The 20,529-nt window shown below is 46.4% G+C and overlaps 1 protein-coding gene across 2 annotated transcripts; it reads right to left on the minus strand.

Moving 5' to 3' along the window:
- Positions 1–2,152: 2,152 nt before the first annotated feature.
- WEE2 (WEE2 oocyte meiosis inhibiting kinase) lies at positions 2,153–19,603 on the minus strand. Of its 2 annotated transcripts, XM_059845936.1 has the most exons (16): positions 19,244–19,603; positions 16,358–16,557; positions 15,764–15,812; positions 14,025–14,197; positions 13,274–13,395; positions 11,826–11,972; positions 10,958–11,059; positions 10,546–10,631; positions 9,522–9,692; positions 9,295–9,437; positions 6,676–6,712; positions 5,741–5,801; positions 4,694–4,834; positions 3,966–4,053; positions 3,363–3,451; positions 2,153–2,318 (listed from the first exon to the last, which is right to left on the minus strand). In XM_059845936.1, exons 1-16 carry the CDS (start codon positions 19,574–19,576, stop codon positions 2,272–2,274), a joined length of 1,989 nt encoding a protein of 662 aa, XP_059701919.1. In that variant the 5' UTR covers positions 19,577–19,603; the 3' UTR covers positions 2,153–2,271. The 2 variants fall into 2 exon arrangements, with proteins under 2 accessions (XP_059701919.1, XP_059701918.1); XM_059845935.1 differs by lacking the exons at positions 2,153–2,318; positions 3,363–3,451; positions 3,966–4,053; ... (1 more) ...; positions 5,741–5,801; positions 6,676–6,712 and adding an exon at positions 7,139–8,370.
- Between the last annotated feature and the right edge of the window lie 926 nt (positions 19,604–20,529).

Below are 20,529 nucleotides of genomic sequence, written 5' to 3' on the forward strand. Positions count from 1 at the left end.
AAATACATAAAATAAATTCCTTGTTAAGGTCAAACGCTTCTAAATATCCTGGTTGATACAAGCAGCCAGGGTTTGCCTCATCAGGTTTACACAAGATGCTAACACAGACAAGAAAAAGCAGAATGCCATTTTCCAGGGGAGACTGTGGGAAAACACTCATTGCCTAGTTACAAACAAGGAATCACTGTATTTCACTCAGGTGATACTATTCCCATTCCATTTCCTCACAGAACAAATACCTATCCATAAAAAACCCCTGAAACCAACCAGATGCTATAGGAATGCTGATTTCACACAGGATTTTCTCCCAAGTGAAATGACTTAGTTACAGATTAACTTTGCCCCAGAGTAGCAGAGCAGACATAAGATGAACACACAGCAAGCCTTTGCCACTGGTTATTTTTGCTGTAACTAGGGCAATGCAGAATCATTTGGGAAGACCTACCCTACTGCCAAGCTGTGCTGAACATCCAGCACACTGCTTCCAGTGTGTGCTCAAAGTCAGTGTGTGTTGTCTTTGTAGCAGATCAATCTTTAAAAGTGTACTAGCTACTTTAAATAGAACTGGAAGGGCAAGAAAACTCAAAGTTCTTGAGTAAATATTTTTCCTTGCTGGCACCTAATCCTAATACCTTGTGCTAGCTCTGCTGTCTCCAATTTGAGCTAGGGGCAGAGATTAGCAGGAGCCATTCAGCACCTGCAGAGTTCTGGCAGTTCTGGCCACTCCATTGTGGTGGTGAAGGGAATCCTTGCTGCCACTTCTGCTCTGAGCCTGGAGGAGAAAGGCAGCTCCCAGACACCAAAACAGACACTGCCATGAGCTCCGCCACCACAGCAGAGTGCAAATGAAGTGAGCACTGAATGAAGAGAAGCTCAGCACATCTGCTCAATGCCTCCTAGCAGAAAGCTCAAGACAAACCCCAGCTTTTAGCAAACAGGAAAAAACTGTGTGGAGCAAGCACAAACTACTTGGATCACTACTGTGCAAGAGCACCATCACAATTCTCACAGCAGTACAACAGGCTCAGATTAAACAAGTAGTTAAAGGAATTAAAGTCAGGACTTTCTATTTAAAAAGACATTCTCCCATAGGTAACAACCCACTGAAGTAGCTAAGCCTTTGCAATACATCTGACACCCCAGTATGCCAGTGACGGGGGCTTGGATACTTGTGAGAGCTTTAACATCAACCAGAAATAGATGCTGAACTGAAAGAATTGAAGTTTCTGTTAGTACAGACAATGTGCACAGGGCATTTTAAAAAAACCCCAATGCTTTGTAGAAGAGCTGCAGACTTAATGTATTCTGCACTGGGATCAGAGAGAGATGAGATACAAAATCCCACCAGCTCTGAAGGCAGGAAATCGTCACTTCTAATATTTTTCTTTCCCTGCTCCATCAGGTTGTATTACAGTGGGTATTTCCCCTTCTCTTTTTTGTGTAGTAGAATTAAACACTTTTTAGCTGAGCAACTTCTTTCCAATAATACAGTAATTCTCACTGTGACAAAAAACGCAGTGAAACAAGGGCCACTCCCACACTACGAATCCCAGACCCGGAATGTTTTTCACGTTTTTCACTCGACTCCCCGAAGGCACAGCCAAGGCAGTCGCTCCTCCAGCTCCTCCTGATGGCAAACCACGGGCACAGCACCCAAATGAGGGACGGGATGGGAATGCTGATATCATCCTACACCAAACATCACTACAAACAAGACCTAAGCAGGGTTTGGTTAAAGACAATATTTAGGATCAGCAGAGGGGCAGATGCAAATGCACAGGAGGCCTTCTCCAGAAATCTCCAGCTGAGCACTAGTCAAGGCCGATGGTTCTGCTTTAAACTCACTGTCCAACTGGCTTAGAGAAGGAAAAACAGGGAATGACACCTATAGAACAGAGGAGGGATGTCAAAAGTGAGAGGGGATCAGGCCGGCAGGCCCCACAAGACAGGAGAGAGATTAAGGCAGACAAGGACAGAAGGTTTGAAGATGGCTGAAGATGTAAAGAGTGACTCTCCATTTATATATTCATCAGCTCAAGAATTGATACAGCTGCCTGGGGTACTTCTCCTTTTAAGAAGAACAAAAGAAAGTAATCCAAAAGATCATAACAGAGAGAAAGCACATGGGAGAACAAAACACACAAATACCCTCTAGGTAACAAACATTTTATTTATTTCTTAAAGAAACTACAGCAATATACGTGACTACAGGATTATGAAGCACTGAAAAACCAAAGGAATGAAATGGCCTGGATCCAAGCACTAAGGACATCACACCTTTTCTCTCACTGAGCCATCACTCAGAAAAATCACATTATCTGAAAAGAAATTTTAAAAATTAATCTTGAGCATTGTTTTGACTTGTTGCAAGCCTTCACACCATGAAGCCCAGGTATGTGTTAAAATAAGTTGCTAAGATGTGGATTTTGGAACGGACTAATAGTTGCTAAAACAAATCAGTGTCCAATACAAGGTTCCTTCTCTATCTCCCCTGAAAGCAGACATTCAAGGTGGCCATATGTACTATGAAACAAGTGTGCTAAAGCTGGTGAAAAGCTGCTGAACAGTGAAAGACACTAAAAACATTTTAAAATAATGGTTTAATTCTTTGACTACAACTTTCATCAATTACAGCTTACTTCCCCCTTTTCTTTGGTCATGTTCACTCTGCTCTATATACTATATACCATGTCAACAGCCTGTAGGACTATGGGAAGCTCCTACTTCATCAAACCTAAGGAATTTTTAAAGTGCCTTGAGACTAGGCCTCTTGAACAAGAATTCATTAGGAGAATACTAATTAAAAAAGAGAATTGCTTCTCCCTTCCAGTAATTTATAGCACTGCTAGCTTTTAAAGAGGCTGCAGAAACATCCAGGAATATGACAGTTCTTTTTCCTGTTTTTTTCCCCCTCTCCTTTTCCTCTGTTCTAGTTTTTTTAGACATACTTGTGTAACAGAAATGTTTGCTCTACTACCCATTAATTTATCCCTCATTCAAAAGCAACACAGGAGCAGCTCTGTTCACAATAAAGATGCTGCAGGATGCTCAGGCTATTTGAAGGCTCAAGGAAAAAGTTGAGTTTCCTAGTTTTCTTTGTTGTGTCAACCCAAGGCACAAGTCTACTGCTCATCCATTCTGTGGTGTAAGCAAATGACACCAACAGTTTTAACCGGATACTCTCATTTTCTGTGTGTTCACAAGCAGTGCCAGAGGAAATCTGCTGGTACACATTACCCATTCTCTTAAAATCCCTGAGTGTGGATACTGAGGATAAAGACAAACCAAGCTTCATTTCAGAGGTCCTCCACCCTCTTTTCATTTTATAAGAGCAAGAGGCACCTTGGTGCTTCACTCCTTACCTGCTATAATTGTTGTGGCCTGTCGCCTCACATTGTTCTTATCTGTATATTCACCATAATCTATCTTCCCTTCAACAAAGATTCGAGAGCTGAAAAAAAACCCAAGAATTTGATTTTGGTCAGAGAACTGTGCTGCTGTTTTCCACTCTGTAATCATAGAATGGTTTGGGCTAAAATGGGATCCTAAAGACCACATGTTCCAAACCCCTGGCCATAGCAGGAATACCATCCACTAGATCAGGCTGCCCAAAGCCCCATCCAGCCTGACTTTGAACAGTTCCAGGGAGGGGGCATCCACAGCTTCTCTGGGCAACCTGTGCCAGGGCCTCACTATCTTGACTGTAAGGTTTATATCCACATTTCCAACCTAAATTTCCCCTCTTTCACTTGGAGCCCATGACTCTTATCACTACACTTCCTGATGAAAAGGCTGAATTCAGAATCTGATTCAAAGTACACAGGCTTTTTGCATCAGTTGTTTGTAATTGCTTTGCTAATTGTTTTATGCCACCTGTATCTTACTACAGTTCCTGGTCACCATAATTCTTATAGTAATCCATTATTAAGCCATTAAATCCTCACCCACATTAGTTACTCACTTACCCCTTCCTCACATACTGATAGGTGACATCCCTGAGGCCAGGTCTGAAGACAGAGATCCTGTGCCATGTCGTCTTCTGACTGACATCACCTAAGGTACACAGAAGTAACAGAGCTGGATGCCAAATCCACTTTGTGATACAAGACTCAGAAATTAAGTTTCAACACATTGGTATTTTCAAATTATGAGAAGTGATTTGAAAACAGAAGTTTACTAGCACTCCATCTCCCACTTCATTCCAGAACTAAATGGTTCACTCATCCTTGTCCAAACAAATTCTTGTGCAGAAGCACAGTTCAAACCCAGACATTGCATTTTCTGTAAGACAGTGCTCATGCTATTATTTTTTTTCCCCTCAGACACTCCACACAGACTAGAATCTAGAGAGTGAGACATCTGCAGATGCAAACTGATGACAGAATCAATGAGAAAATTATCTTTTCTTTATTTTTCTCATCCTGAAACACAAGTAAGAGTACAGAACCTGCTATGACTCTGACACACCCCCACCAGTGACAAACTGCCCACTCAACACACTCTCCTCTCCTCCTGAGGAAGGTCAACAGCAGATCTCTCTTCAGTACATGCTGCTGGGGATCACTGAGACACACACAAATGCACCAGCATCTCTGCTGAGCTCAAAGGAACCTTCCTGCACCCCAGAGATTTGCAAGTGTGCTGCTGCTGGCCCTGCAGCCATGACCTGGGACATGTTGCTGTGCAGACTCACCTCCCTGGCCCACTTCACTCTCCCCTGTCCGCCACATCTCATTGGTTGCAAGAGAAAATATGGTAACAGGATTTTTTCCTTCCACTTGCCTCATGATAGGGTCCTGTCCGACCCGACCAAGCAGCTGAACACGATTCATGGCTGAAACAAGAGACCAAACATACAGGTGAATTATGATGCTTCTAAGCATGGCAAGCCCTCAGTCAGCAGCTTTTCTCAAGGGCCAGGATCACAACTTTCTGCACCTCCTGAGCACTTTTTAAACTCTTGTGACATTTGGCTTTTTCAGGCCCCAGCAGATGGTTGACTGTGCCTGTACTGTCATTATCACTGTGAACTAAGTGATTTAAAAAGCCAAAGTTTCCTTATTCTTTCTGCTCCATCTCTTTCACAGATACATCCATGTATCACTTGAGACTAAATTGCATTTATGTGACATTTGTTTCATAATGATAAAACACAATGCACGGCAGTACCTTTGAAACAAAGTTGCATTACTGTACTCCATCCTCTGAATGAGAGAGTCAGTTTTAACACCATTACCAGGCCTAGGCAGACACACTCTATCCCTTCTCCATGTTCAAGGACAACTGTCAGGGAAGTATCCCTCCTGCACAATGAGCATGTGAAGTGAATAGTGAAGGCTGAAGTACACCTGGAGCAAATCCTGCTGGGGCAGCAGCACACACACACGTGCCCCAGGGACCTAGGAGTCTGAGAAACAAGCACAGAAGACACCTGAAGGCAGGTGTTAGAAACCATGCCAACAGCAGACCCAAACCACTGCCACAGATAAAGCACAATCTGCCCTACAGAGTGGTAGTCTTTATCAGGGCTTTCTTCTTTTCCCCCTAAAGTGCTGCTTCACCGGACAGAGACCAGACAGAAAACCACTCAAGAGTCTGTGTGCTTCAAAAAACACATTCTTAGGTGCTCCACTGAGGAGCTACCATTCCTACCTGCTCCCCTCCTGCGCTATCTCACGTGTCCTAAAACTGAGGTAAACACAATGAGTAACAACTAAAGTGCATCTCAGGAGCTACTTACATCTCTCAAGTACCAGTGAGTTAACCGTATCAGAGTCATGTCTTACAAACTGGCGGAGCACCTGAAGGAACAGAGAAATGTAAGTTTTCAAGACACAAACTAGGAACAGCATTCACAAGCCTGCACACCTCATCTTCTGAGCACTTGCAGAGGCTCTGCAAGTATGTTCTCTGCCAGGTAACTAATGGGGGACCTGAGAAAAGAAATATGTTCAACCAAATGAAGCTAATAAGATTATTTAAAGAACAACTAGTTAAATGAAAGTTAAAGAGCACATAGGAAAAGTGTGGCTAAAGATACACCTCCAGCAGTTCTTTTTGGGACATGCAGAAGCTACTGTTTTTCTGTAATATGTAAATAAGAGGGGAGGAGGTTTGTAGGAGAGTGGGGTTTAGTTGTTTGAGCTTTAGTCTTTGGAAACAAACAGGTCTGATGGTTCTGCTTCGTTTCACAGATTAACCAGGTGTGCTCCAAAAGTACATCCATCCACTGGAGTGAGCAGTGGATGCACTGACACCCTTGTTCCCCAGGAATTCCGAGGACACACAATTCTTAGTACTGCAAGTGGCAAAGCTGTACAGGAACTGCCATTATTCCACCAAGTATTCCATCCCAGAAGAAAGGGGGGGGAAGCCCAGAAACACTTCTGCTAGAGGTCCACGCGCAAGAATTGGAAAGAAAGCTCATTTCCCGGAACAGGTGGTTCCAGAGCTCACACTCTTTCTCCCCAAGAGCAGACCCAACGCCGAGGCCCCGGCCAGCGGGCACGGCCAGGCGAGGGTTCCGGGCGCTCGCCTCCGCCCGCCCCTCCCCTTCCCGGGGTAGCGCCGAGCGCCGTTCCGTGTCCGGAGTCGCTCCGGCCTCGCCGGGGGGCAGAGGGGCCGGAGCCGCCGCTCCCCCGCCGCCCCGAGGGCACCGGGCCTGCGCAGCCCTACCTGCCACGCCGGTCGCCGCCACATGCTGCCGCCGAGCCTGCGGAGGGAAAAGCAGGGCTGAAGCAGTGCCCTAGGGAGCCCCGGCCCGGCCCGGCGCCCTCCGCACCTCTCCCGCCGCCGCACTGCGCCCGCGGCCGGCCGGAACAGGAAAGGGCCGGGCCGCAGGATCCGGGCGGAAACGCGCCCGAGCCCCGGGGGGGCGAGCGGCGCCTGCACCCCGAGCCCCCGGGGGGGCGAGCGGCGCCTGCACCCCGAACCCCCGGGGGGGCGAGCGGCGCCTGCACCCCGAGCCCCCGGGGGGGCGAGCGGCGCCTGCACCCCGAGCCCCCGGGGGGGCGAGCGGCGCCTGCACCCCGAGCCCCCGGGGGGGCGAGCGGCGCCTGCACCCCGAGCCCCCAGCCCCCGGGGGACCCCGAGCTCGCGGAGGGAAAAAAAAAACCAACAAAATTCCATCACTCCGTCATCGGTTAAAAAAAATAAAACCTTTATTCGCACGAAACGATAGGATCGAACAGTTAAAAGCCAGCACGTGCAACATCATAAAACAAACCAGTAAAACCTGGAAATAGGCGAGTTACCAAGCGCTCCCTCATGACGATGCAGCGCTCTCTCCAAGCAACACAAGCGACAAGGACCCCCCAAGTTACATTCAGCGGGGAGAGGGGGAAGGGTGCGTGAGGTCTCAAATACGAAATACATACAACCATCAACATGGGCAACTCCAAAAAGCTGAAAAAGCCCTTTCTAATTGCCCTCATCTTTGCTGAAAGGCTGCAGTTCCCAGGCAGGCAGCTGCACCACGTGCGAGATACTGGGCAGGAATTGGGTACAGACAGACCCAGCTACCAACACCCTGCAGTTGTCTCCCCCACGCGAACAAGGAGTCCTCCCCGACTGACAGAAAACGAGCCGGGCATCAGGGACTAACTAGTCTGTTAGAGCACACCCAGTTACAAAAGTTTGAAAGAACGTTTTTCTTCAACTCCCACTTCCTATGACTCTGTGTCCCCCGTCAGTGAAACACCACTCCAGCTGCACCCTGAGCCCCCCAGGACAGCTGTGTGTAACCAGCCTGGCTCCTGATGTGTAGCTAAAACTGGCTGCTGTAGTCTCTGTCTGCTTGCTTCTAGAAGGGGCCAGCTGTAGATGCGGTCTCCCTGTACAGCCATTACCACCCCTCTAAAAATATAGTCAGCCCAAGTGTTAAGACCACAAAATCACCAATAACAGGGCCCAACTCAAGAAAGAGGGAAGTGAGTAGAGAAACTGTCATTCTTTTGTCACAGCAGAGTTACACTGACTCTAGAGCAAGGCCAATTACACAAGAAATTAAACAAGTAAAAGACTGAGGACAACCTTAAATCCCATTACCCAACACTTGTAAGTCAGTCATTCTTTTCTCAGCCAACATCTCATCATAACTAACAGGGGAACAAAAAAAAAAAAAAAAAGAAACAGGGAGAGAATATGGGGCATTGGTCTGTGCAGACCCTCTGCTTCCACAGGGCCATTCAGCAGCCTTTGGACAACACAGAAATTCAGAAACCCAGAGTAAAGCTAAATGAGCGACAGCTCTTCCCTCCCACCAGACGCTTGCTCTTCTGCTTAGAAGAGGTTTCAGACTCTTGTAATTTGGCACGTCCTAAGGCTTGGTCCTTCATGAGGCTCTGGGCAAGGCGAGCTGCTTTAAGTTCCCTGCACGGGGGAGAGGAAGATGAAAGGAAGAAAACCATGTCATGCATGAATCCCCAGCAGCTACAGAAGCAAACTATGAACAATCTTGCACAAGAGGGTTACTGTAATACTCCAGCACTGCTGGAAGGGGGCAACTTCTCAGCCCAGAGGGTAACATGAAGATTACTGTAGCTGTCTCTAGAGTTCCTGTTTGAAAAGGTAGGAGCTCTGAAGATTTACCAGAAGAAAACTACATATGGGGTCAGCAACACACTGGCACCAGTATGGGGAACACTTGGCTCAGTTTTTCTCCCATTGTTTCAGATAGCTTTGAGTGCTGAAACTTAGATCAATGTCATCTCATACATATATAATACCTAAATAAAGGCAGATGCTTCTTTTCCTTTGCCTTTCTTCCCTTTCTGGTACTTGCTGTTCCTCCAGAGCATTCACTATTCTGTCTAGACAGAAAACCTCCTCCCCAGCCGAGTATTGCACTTAGAGGGGTTGTGGGGCAGTTCTTAGATCCCAGCACCCCAGAACACTGCTGCCAACAGCAGTGAGCGGGAACAAGGGAAATCTGCCACCATCTGCTATTTCTTTTCCTTCTATGCTTAGCCCACTATCTCAGTGCATTATCAATTCCTCATCTGCCCACCGGCTGCAGGTTGTATCAGCATTTTGCACCACCAGTGGCTGCAGGAAGTGCACGAGTTCACTGTTATAACTCAGACAGATCCTCCAAGCCAGAGCTGAAGCACAGCTGCTGCCTGGGCACTGCAAGTCCCTGTTTTACATCCCCATCATGCCCCCTGCTCCAGGCACAGGAACTGACTGGGGATTTCTGCACGTGCATTCTCCCAGCACTACCACCCTCCATTCAAAGCTGGTGACCAGCATGGTTGTGCCCGTGCCTCGTCCCCTTCATGCCCAAGCCAGCCTTACCTTTCCAGCATGGCAGTCTTGCATTTCTCCATATTTAGCTGCTCCTGGAGCTGCACAGCTTTTCCACAAGAAGGACGAAGAACAGGGTGTTTGGTGAGAGCCGTGGCAGAAGGTCTTTGTGCTGGGTCAGGGTGGATCATGAGCTAGAAGGCAAAGGAGTTCAGAGTCTAACATTCCTGTCAGATGCCAGCTGCAAAAGCTGCCATCCTGTCAGACTACTTCCGCACCTTAAGGAGCTCAAGAAAACGGTGGGGAAGCTTCTGGGGAATGGGTGGGACGTTGCCTTTGCGGATGTGGTGCCACAGGGCCCCATTGTGAGGCAGCGGTGCTGTCCCAGCTGCCAGAGCCACCGTCAGTGCCAGGGCAAAGATGTCTGCCTTGGGCAAGTAGCAGTATTGCTGCAGAGAGAAGGGAAAGGTGTTAGAAAGGAACATCTTGCTACACTAAGCAAAGGTGAGTTGGGGTATGAGCTCAAAAACAAACAGCCAAGCAAGTGTGTGTATATAGCACTGCCTTCAGTGAGCTGTTTGCTGCTCTTCAGGATGAAAACATTGGCAGCAGGCAGTAGGACTAACCATCAGCACGTTGGATCTCAGTGACTGGGATCACTGAAGTAACTCCAGAGGATGGCCTAACGTGTGTACCTCCAGCCTCCACCACAAAGCAGTAAGCTACCCATGCCCAACTCAAACTGAAGGCTGCATCTGATACACTGGCCTAACAGTTCCTAAACCCACTTGCAGCAGATACTGTCCCTTAAATACCTGAACTGAATAACACATCCAAGCTGGTTGTTCAGTTCTGATTCCCTTTCCATTTGTTGGCCAGAGTGACAAAACTGCAGTCAGTTTAAGAGGTGTGTTGCACCTCCCACCTCTCACCACTATTCGTTCAGTGTCTGTTTTACAAGGCATCTATCTGGGTAAATATATTCTTCAATAATAACATCCAGTAGTTTCATCTCAGCTGGATATGCAAATCAAATGTCTTCGAACTGATAAAGGTTTTGTCTCACTGATCCCTCAAGGGGAATAGTTGCAATAATCCAATGATAGTTACTTATGAAGTATGTACATATTGAGTAAGTATTTACATAAGACTCACACCACTGTTGTTCATGATAAAGTGCTAATTTCACAGATTTCACAGCCAGACCAGACAGAAGAAAGAGGAGATAAGGTGAGGAACAAGTCAGACTAATGACTGCTCTACAGTTGACCTCTCCCCACTGCCCTGCTCTAGCAGTTTTACCTCTTGCAAAATTTCATTGGCCAAAAACCGTCTGTCTCCTTCCTCCACCTGAGGGTTTGTTATTGATGTCACATGTCCAAGGTCACCTGAGACAAAGAGCAAGCAGCTGAAATGTAATGAAGCAAACTGAAGTCATTCTCCAATAAAAGCCTGCACTTTATAGGCACCAACAGAGAAATACTGAGTAAGAGAGCAAGCCTGCTCCTAAGTCAGGAATCTGCACTTGGAAACAAGCACATGGTTTTTCTGTGATTTGTCTTTTTAGAGGAGTTAATTCTCATGAGTAATTGGGGCATTCATGACTATCCTATCAGTTCTGTGTGCAAGTCTCTTCAGCCACAGGACACAGCAGTCTCAGGCAGGAATGGGCAGCCCTAATCTTAGGCCAGCTGTGAGGTAGGCTAAAACCTACCAATCTTATACACCACACCAGGAGAGAACTCATCTTCACTGTCACTCTCCTCCTGTCCAGTAGGGCCTGAAACTGCCAGCTTGTGACAGATGAAGATATTACCTGCAAGACAGAGAAGTTTATCAATAAGGTGATACCAGCAGTCAGGCTGCAGCAGCCTGACAACTTTGTCAAAATCCCACCTGTCAAAGTAGTTAAGCTTTGCAGCCAGAGAAATTATGCACATGCTTCCCACCCAGTAGTCAGCTGTCTGCCCAGCTCACATTCAGCCACACAGCTGCCTTAAGACAATTGTATCTGGCGCATAAAATATCCCAGTGAAATCACCTTTCCTTTCCCTCTGTCCTCTATGGGAGGGGCATACTTTCAGCAGGAAAAAGGAGTTCCCCTCTAAGAAAATTAACTCTGTGACTGAGGGGAAGCATTGCCCTGGAGGTGACCATCCTGAGCTGCAGAGAGGAAACCTTGTTACTATCTGTGAAGGAACTTAATCCCCCCAAGGTAGGTAAACACACAAAAGGCAAGTGTTGTGCAACAAGACAGCAGTAAACAAGGAAGTGCCATCTTCCCTGGCAGCCCTACTTGTTCCATTAGTTTGAAGGTGATTCCCATGAGCTAGGATTACAAAGGTCATGAGACAGGAGTAAAATGCTGCCAACTACCAGAAAAAGCTCAATTGTAGAGTAGCAGTAGTGGCAAAAATCAAAATCAAAAAATAATAAAAAACCCCACACCACCATACACAAGATAAGGACAAGACCTTCTTTGGAGCACTACAATCAGTCCACTCAGAAGGATTTATTACAGGTCCTACCCCCAAGGGATCACTAGGAAAACCCTCCACAAAGGAGGGGGGCACTCTACTTACTAGGTTTGATATCCAGGTGCACAAGGCCAGAGTTGTGGATGTATTTTAGTCCCATGGAGACTTGCAGCAATATTTCCTTCAGCTCTCCTTCTGGGAAATACTGCCCAAGCTTTGCATTTTCCAGCAGCACATCTTGGAGACTCCCACCTAGGGGAAAACAGTCAGTCTGCGACCTGACCGAGGTTTTATGGAACAGCATGTTTGAAACAGCTTAGCTGCCCAGAACACTTGGAAGGCTTGGAGTGACAAACCCCAACCCCAGCAGCTCTGTGTGCTCAAGTGAGCAAACTTGGACATCATCACTTGGCTTCAGCCTTCCCACTGCCCTGGAATGCCCAGCCTGCTACTCAACAAGGATGACCAGCTGCAGTTCTACCCCCAGCCTACAGCTCTACATCCTGCCAGGAGGGCTGACCTGTTAATGAAACTGGTGCTGTTGCAAGTGAACAACAGAAAAATTAATTGCTTCTGCTGTGCTTGGATACAGAAAGCAGGTGTAGGAGCGGTGGAACAAGGAAATTAGGTTCCCACTAGCAGATTTTTGACTGAAAAGCATTAAGATTCTACACAGTTTTGTGAGTCTCCATCGAGACACTTTAGCTGTTTCAGAGCTAGAAGATATCATAGCCTCTGTCTCCATCAGCTTACTTTTGACCACCTCTCCTTCAGCCTCAGATGTTCAGCCTCCAGAACACAAGCAACAAACTCACGCTGCAGCAATGAGCACATTTTGTGTTTGCCTCCACCAGATTTTAGAGCAATGCTCCAAACAGCTGTCATCACTCTTCATTAAGCCCCAAGACTACAGTTCCAGTCAAAAGAACATTACATATTTGCTTTCAGCAACTCTGGTAGCATCTCTTCCAATTTCTCTTAAGCAGTGGTATTGCCAAGGGCAAGCTTCAGTAGGAGTTTACCACCCTGCCTGTAGCTGCCCATTTATAGTTTGCCTCATCATTTACTCCATTCCTCTGCAGCTATAAACACCTTTTCTTCTAGTCAGGATGCAAGGTGCCTTCATCCAACCAGTCACTACCCACCCCCATTAAGAGGAGGTTTTGCCAAGATGCATGGCCCTTTAGTCAGCAGCTCTTGAGTCACTCATATCAGGTGTTACCCGGACAGTCCCAGCACAACCCTGAGCATCAGAATGGGGAATGCTTTTCCAGGCCAGCCAAAACAGAGAAACAGTTTTCAAATCCCAGAAATACAAAATTTCACTGCTTCTAAATCATTAGCACCACTCAGAGCTTCACGTAAATATTATGTGCCCTTACTGGATTCTCCACAGAAATGCAGCCCCCGGGCAGTTTGCTTTCTCGTAAGCCAAAACACCCACATTTAAGTACGAAAAAAGGGAACTTTGCCCATGCTGGGATCTCAGCCTTGAACGCCGTCCGGCCCTTACCATTGCAGTGCTCATTCTGGATAATCATGTGATCCCTTACCATTGCAGTGCTCATTCTGGATAATCATGTGATCGTCCTCCGCCCAGGCCGAGTAGTAGCGCACCACGTGGGGGTGGTGCCCCAGCACAGCATGGGCATACACCTCCCGCAGTGCCAGCTGCCTGGGGGCACACATGGAAAAAAACCAGCTGAGGTGACAGGCTGCCAGAGGCTACTTGGCACCAGAGAGAAGCCCTGCTTTGCAGCCTCAAAGTCCTGAACCACTCTGTTCCCCCTTTCTCTCGGGTTTTGACAGACAGACTGGCTCTCCCAGCTGCTGAGGCAAAACCTGCCCTTGCTCAAATGCCCTGAGCAGCTGTTAAAGAAAATAACTGCTGAGAAAGTCAAAAGAGGCAAAGGCAGCAGCAGCTTCAAAGTCTTTGCTTTAGCTACAGGACACCACAAGCTGGTCAATACAGATAAGAGTAGTGCTGGCCATACAGCATGTCTGTCAAATAAACTTCTTGACAGTTATTGTAAAGAAACTGCCTGGATGGACCCACGGTGTTCAGGTATCCCATCCTCTCACTTTGCAGTGCATGAGACTTCTTCCTTCCCTAGACATTTACATCCAATAGTTGTATAGCGTTATCTCCCCCCACTCTCCTAGCTGTTACTTGTGTGCAGCAGTAGCCAATTTTTGCTCATTCCACCCATCAGATACTTTTAGATCCACACGCCCTCCTTCCCATCACACCTCTCAAGAACATGCCCATCATTTCAACTGGCAGTTTCCAGCAAGCACACTCACTCATCTGAGGATCCTGCCAGAGGCCTTTTGGAGCGTTTGATGGCATAAACACATCCATCAAGGCGTTTGATGCACTTGTAGACAGAGCCAAATTCCCCCACACCAATTTTTTCTAGTTCCAGGAACTCCTTCTTGTAGCGGGAAACCATATTGCTCGCCTTCAGAGGGTATCTCTGCAAAGTGACAAAAACAGCAGAGACAAACAGGAGCTGAAAGACTGCCATTGTTTTAGAGGTGTGTGACACTTGCTGTCACTGAGCACCCACACTGCTCCCTCTCCCATTCTGGGTGTTCATCCAGGCATATGAGCAGGTGCATGGCCAGTTCTTGAATTAGCCATTTCAGTTGTTGAAATTACCTTTCACTTGTGGTTTTTTGACCACTTTAAGGCCGCCTTCCCTGAGCTGGCCAAGTTGCAAGGCTGCTTGGTTGGTTTTATATAATCAGGACTTGTTAGCCATAGAGGTAGAAATTGTAGTTAAGGAGAAATTTAGTCTAGTTGGCTGTATACGCCTATGCCTCCTTGGGTTACTGCCATCAAATCCCTTCTCCTGACAACCCAGACCAGTTCCTAGACCCACGGCTGATGGAGTCACTGAGGAATGAACAGCAAGCCACAACAAGGTATTGGCCCAAAGACAGGACTTGGGAAGACCTTCGATCTATTGCCTATTTTGAGCTCAGGAGAGGAGCTTGGTGTGTTGGCTCTGTGTGACCCCAGCTGTGCAAGAGCAGCTCTGCCCTGGCAGCTGAGGTTGCCTGCAGCCAAGGCCATTCTGTATCAGCTCAGGCTTTGCAGGTTTGAAGCACCAGCTGTTGGCTAATAGCAGATTAGCTGGTCTCAGTGTATTTGTTTGTATTCCCACTGATATCTCACCCGGAGACACTTTTCCACAAAGAGTTGAAAGCTGGCAGAACTGCTGGAACATAATTATTGCTACAATAATGGCCACTGGGGATCCAGGAACTGCTGGTACTGCTGGGAGAGTGATGCCTACTGGCAGGGAAAATAAGTAAAGAAAAGATAAGCACTGGAGCATGAAGTGAACAACAAGAGTGGTCTAAGTGATTTTTCTCCATCCCTTACAGGGACAGCAGCTCATGTTGCTCAGTGGCTTCCACACAACCTGCTGTGATTAGTTTATGGCACAGAGGAGGAGGGAAGACTTGGTCCTCACAGCCAGTAAAATGAGGCTCACATGAAACAGCAGGCCTTCCCAAAAGGTTGCATTTCATAAGGCAGCTGTATTTTACACTATGTTAAGAAGCTTGGCAGTACAAATACCTCCTTGTACCCAATTTTATACCTATATTACATACTCAATCTCATTAGCAATCAAGCAGAATAATATTCCAGTAATTGACAAGTTATTGAGGCTTTCTTCTAGGTAAAACAATAATTGTGGCAGCCTGGATGTTGCTTGGTAGCAGATTTGCTCTGCAGGTGCAGTTTTTCCAGGGAGACCATTTGCCTGCAATCCCAGTCTCCTCGGCTAGAGGGTACCGTTATCCTTCCATAAGCCCGGCTATTGCAGTTACAAAGAACAATTCCACCTTTTCCAAGTTTGTCATCTCAAACAAATAACAAAACATTCAGCTTAGACCTTTTCTGTCATAGGCATTCATCCTCTGGCACAGTGCCTTGGTTTCTACTCCAATAACAGAATAAATTCCATCAAACACCAAGCTGTTACAAACATCTTATCCACTCTGTGGGAGGAAAATGCACAGACACTCACCTTTGTAAGTAGCTCCTTTTTAATCTGGCTTCCTGGATGAGGATCATTCCTATAACAGAAGGAATTAGGAAAGCCTGCTGTATCACTTCAGTGCAGCAATCCAACTGGGTTTGAAATTAAAACATCTTTCAAATGAACCTCCAAACCTTGCTTCACAGCCTAATCATGTATTTTATAGAGTTGATAGACAAGTTTTTAGTTGAGGTCTTAAAGACTGCAGTCCCAGGTTAGGAATTCTTTGTTCCCATTTAGGAGGCCTCCACAAAGCAATTTCAGATTTCAGTACTGCCCACAGGACAGAGTGGCACTGTCCAGAGACATTCTCCTGGCCTCCTTATTCCTGCTGAAGCTGCAGCCACAGCACTAAAGAGAGCTGTTGATCCCCCACTTACCTTTCTGAACAGAGGCAATGATTGATTTTTATTTATACTTCTGTTACCTTTATACATCTGCTAACATTTACTCTACACCTATGAATACTACAGAAGCAGATGATTCATTATTAGCAAATAAGTCCAGACACTGGACATCTCCATTGCTTATCCCCTTCCACCAGTCTGATTTCAGTCTGCTGCCCAAGAGAAGCTCACTTACAGCTCTCCTCCAGCCTTCCTCTTGCCATTAGGATGGAAGAGCGTTTGTCGATAGGACTCTGGTGTGAAGGGGTTAATGTTGACAAGAGAAGCGTGGGAGGAGTCCTCAGAGTCAGCACGAGGAGTGAGCCTCAGGTGTCTGAAGCCTTTGGCTGGGACCTTTGTTGCAGATGAAGGAAAAGCTGTCTTTGATAACAGGCTCTGTGTTGAGAGAGGAAAAAATAAGTGGCAAATAAACCAGGACTACTTTTGTTGTTGTTGCTATTTCAGAATAAAATTCTTGTTCTCCTGTAACTCAAGGAGAACCCAGCTCCCTTCCTTGGCAGAGCTGAATCATTAAATCCCTGTGTCCCTAGTTTAGTCCCCACAGTTTTCATTTTCCACAAAGCATTCCATTCTTTGTTAAGCCCTTTCATAGTCTATTCCCTGCTCACTTGGGTGAGGCCTGCAGAGCCATTTTGGCAATTGCAGTCCTCAAGAGGAGCCAGCTGCTCCCCTTGCCCTCCTACAGAGAGGTAGAAATTGCATCATATGTTGCATTAACATGGAGGACCTAGTTTTGCCAGGCATGGACCATTGCATCAATTCAGTCAGGACTGGTTTGTCAGGAGATGAGCTAGAACACCAGCCAGATTTCCTAGCACTAAGCAGCATTAGGATAGGGGAAGTTGCTAGAAATATTTTTTATATGGCTACTAGCAAAGAAAAATGAACCCATTTCTCCTCATGAGTAAAAACCAGAGTTTCAGAAATAGAAAGGAGCTCTGGATCTTCTATAGTTCACCTTGCCACAGAACACAGGCCATTGTGTTTCACTCACTAGTCTAGAACCTTGGACCATAGAAAGTATATTCAGCAGTCTTGAGCTGAAGACAAAAATCTACTCACTCTGATTTGACTCCTTCAATAACCATCAGCTTTTAAAAAATACAGTTGGTTTTGACTTGTTTCAGCTTCAAGAGATTGGTTTACAGTCTAGAGGATTATTTAACATTGTGCTTTCTTTTAGTTAAAAGCCCTTTAAGAACACAGAAGTCTCCCTGTTCAAGATCAAGGCACTCATTTTTTCAATCCCACAGTGGTCTCACCAATAAAATCCTGGAGCCACATCTCCACTCACATCTGGTGGCTCTGCCTGCAGTTTTAGACAGGGCTCTGCTCTCTCATCCTTTCTATCACTTTCAAATGTTCTGAGGCCAACACTCCTAGATTTGTCTACAGGCAGATTTAGGCCCTTTGGAGCCCATCTTTTGCAGCATGCTTGGAAAACAAGACCTTTATCCCAGGAGAGAAAGGAAAATAAATGGTTGAGTTCATGCAATTGCTGCTTATGACAACGTGACAAACTACAAGCAGCATGTTTTACATCATCCAGCCAACATGTTACCTACACAATGCACACCCTGAAAGCAGCCTTCACTACCTGCAGCCCATCTGGTTTGGAATATATTTTTATATATCTCTGTTGTGGTTTAACCCCAGCCAGCCACTAAGCCCTCTGCTTTTGAACCCTTTGCTCACATCTACAATGCCTTCCTCAGTGGGATGGGGAGCAGAAATAGGGAAAAACTGGGAGAGGCTGTAGGTTGAGAAAAGAACAATGTAATGATTAAAATAAAGTACAGTAATTATTATTGCTATGAAAAGAGAAATAAAACCCAGGACAGACAAGTGATTCACAATTGCTCACCACCTGCTGACTGATGTACAGCCCATCCCTGGGCCCTAATCAGCCCCTCCTGGCTAATTTCCTTCTGTTTATACGTTGAACATGATGTTCTATGGTATGAGCTTTCCTCTGGTTTGTTCCTGGCAGCTGTCTTGGCTTTGGAGCCACACAGCTGCTGGTGCTTCTGGTCACTGGCAGAACACGGGAAACTGAAAAGTCCTTGACTTTGGGTAATCACTTCTCAGCAACAACCATGTTTTAGCAACACTGTCCTTAAGTCCAAAATCACAGTGCAGTACCAATTACTAGGACAAAATTAACTCCATCCAAAACAAGGACAACTTCTTAAGGTGAGATTTCTTATAAAGGGTCACTGCAAGAAATTTTTGGAGGTATGCCCTTTAGGCTGCTTTCCCCTAGAGAGTGGCAGGCTGTTCCTCAGTAAATATTGCCCCACAGTCAATCATATAAGGCCAGAGGATCATCCTTCTCTCCACACAATCAGGTTTTTGGAGGACAGAAGTCAAAGCCTAGCTCAGAAGCATTAAAGCACTGATCTTCTGTGTACCACTTAAGCAAAGGAGCAAACAATCTATCAGGAGAGCAGGGACATTGAGAGAAGACCAGCAGCTACGCTTCACTGCAGGTCTGAACTTCTTGGAGCCATGCACACACCAGAAATCATCTAGGAACAGAGAAGCTGGTGCCAAGTCTCCACCTGTGCTTACTTAAGACAAAAAACAATTGTATTATACTCTCTCCAAGAAGTTACACATGAAAAAGGGGCTGGGATCATTCTATCATTCTCCCAAGAAACTGGCTCAGTAGCTAAGCTGCATTTTAGGACAGTGACACAGGTGAAGAGAGGCTAACTCCCCTCCACAAGCTCACCTTGGCTTGCCACCCCTTCCATAGGAGATTTGCTACCCTGAGAACAAAGCCCTGCTTTCTTCAGATTTGCTGAGCAACTGTTTCACACAAAAAGAAAGACTGTGGCACCAAACAAGCTGGTTGGAGCTGACCAGTCCTGCCAGGTGAAGTACACATCCCAGCCATAACACCGTGTCCAATTTTCAACACAAAACTCATCAGCATCCAAAAATGTGATGAACAGAACAGCAATTGCAGCTGCCCAAACTCCAAGCTCCCCCCAAACAACAAGCTTCTTGAAGGGAGATGCATTTCTCTCCTACAGAGGCACCACAGACCTGCCATTACCTTAGGAGTGTGTGGGGTGTCACAGAGCTGCAGCTTTTTCCAGGTGATGTGCAGTGGTGTCTCAGGTTTACTCCAGTTCTTGCTCACAGATGGGGAAGACTTCAGGGTGGGACTCATCCAGGCTTTTGTTCTGCTCAGGAAAATCTCACTAAGCTTTCTCTGAGGAGTTGCTGGCAGAGGACTGCTCTCTTGCCTCTTCTGGAACTCTGAGCTTCTGGGGGGGCTCAAGGTCAGGGAGTCCTCCTCATTTACACTTCTTTCTTCACTGTCTTCACCACAGCTGGAAAAGTCCAGTCGCTGGATGAATTCATTGTTGTTGTCCCAGTCCTCCATGTTGGCACATGAAACAGAACAGGCAGAGCTGATACTGGCCTGTTTTGAGAGAGAGAAAGACAGCATTATTTACAGATAAACTATCTTCTTCCTTATTTCAGCAAGAACATCGGTTCTGCTGACCACACTCTGCAATCCTACATACACAAAAACCTTGGTCATTCATCAGTGTAACTAGACAGCATTGGTTAATGAACAGCAGCCCAGAATTGCCAGGTACAAAGCCATTCCACTACTGGTCATGTAAAAACAGATTTTTGCTTTTTGCCTTATTGGCATAAGTCAAATACAACTCAGAAGCCACTGCCTTTGCCAGTAAGTTTCCAAGAGAACTCCTCCATCTCCCATTCCCATCACACAAGCAAACACATACTAAAGAACAACACACAGAGCCTCCACTCACTCTCTTCTACATTAAATTTCTTAACCAGAAGGGTGAAAAAAAAAAAAAAAATCCCATGCTACATACAGATGTAAAAGCAGAGGGCACCCCAAGGAGTCACCAGATACCCACAGACAGCCTCTCTCCTGGCCTGGACCATTTATAACCACCCCACACCTGAGCCAATGCTAATGGGAAACACCTGGAGCTTGGCAGCACCTGTCCACAGCTGCCTGCTGGATGAGGAATTCTCTCTGGATGTGGATTTGCAGTGCCAAGAACCAGCTCTGCAGGGAGCCTGACTCTCTCTCAGTCTGTCATCTCCCTGCTCCTGCATGCTCATCCTTCTCCAGCTTCCTGGGGCCTGGAAGGGGGGTGATGTTTGCTGACAGCCTGTCTGCTCCATAATCCTATCAGAGATCCAGCCTTTGTGGGCTTTATCTTTTACCTGTGTACCCTGTGATAATGGGGCTCTGTGTTTTCTCCTGTAAGTTTGAATTTTACTTCCTTCATTTAGATATGTGTTAGTTTGGGCAAGCATTGCAGCCTGCATGGAGAGGTCATTAGCCTA

This window comes from Haemorhous mexicanus, chromosome 5 (assembly GCF_027477595.1).
Source record: "Haemorhous mexicanus isolate bHaeMex1 chromosome 5, bHaeMex1.pri, whole genome shotgun sequence".
Taxonomy (NCBI): domain Eukaryota; kingdom Metazoa; phylum Chordata; class Aves; order Passeriformes; family Fringillidae; genus Haemorhous; species Haemorhous mexicanus.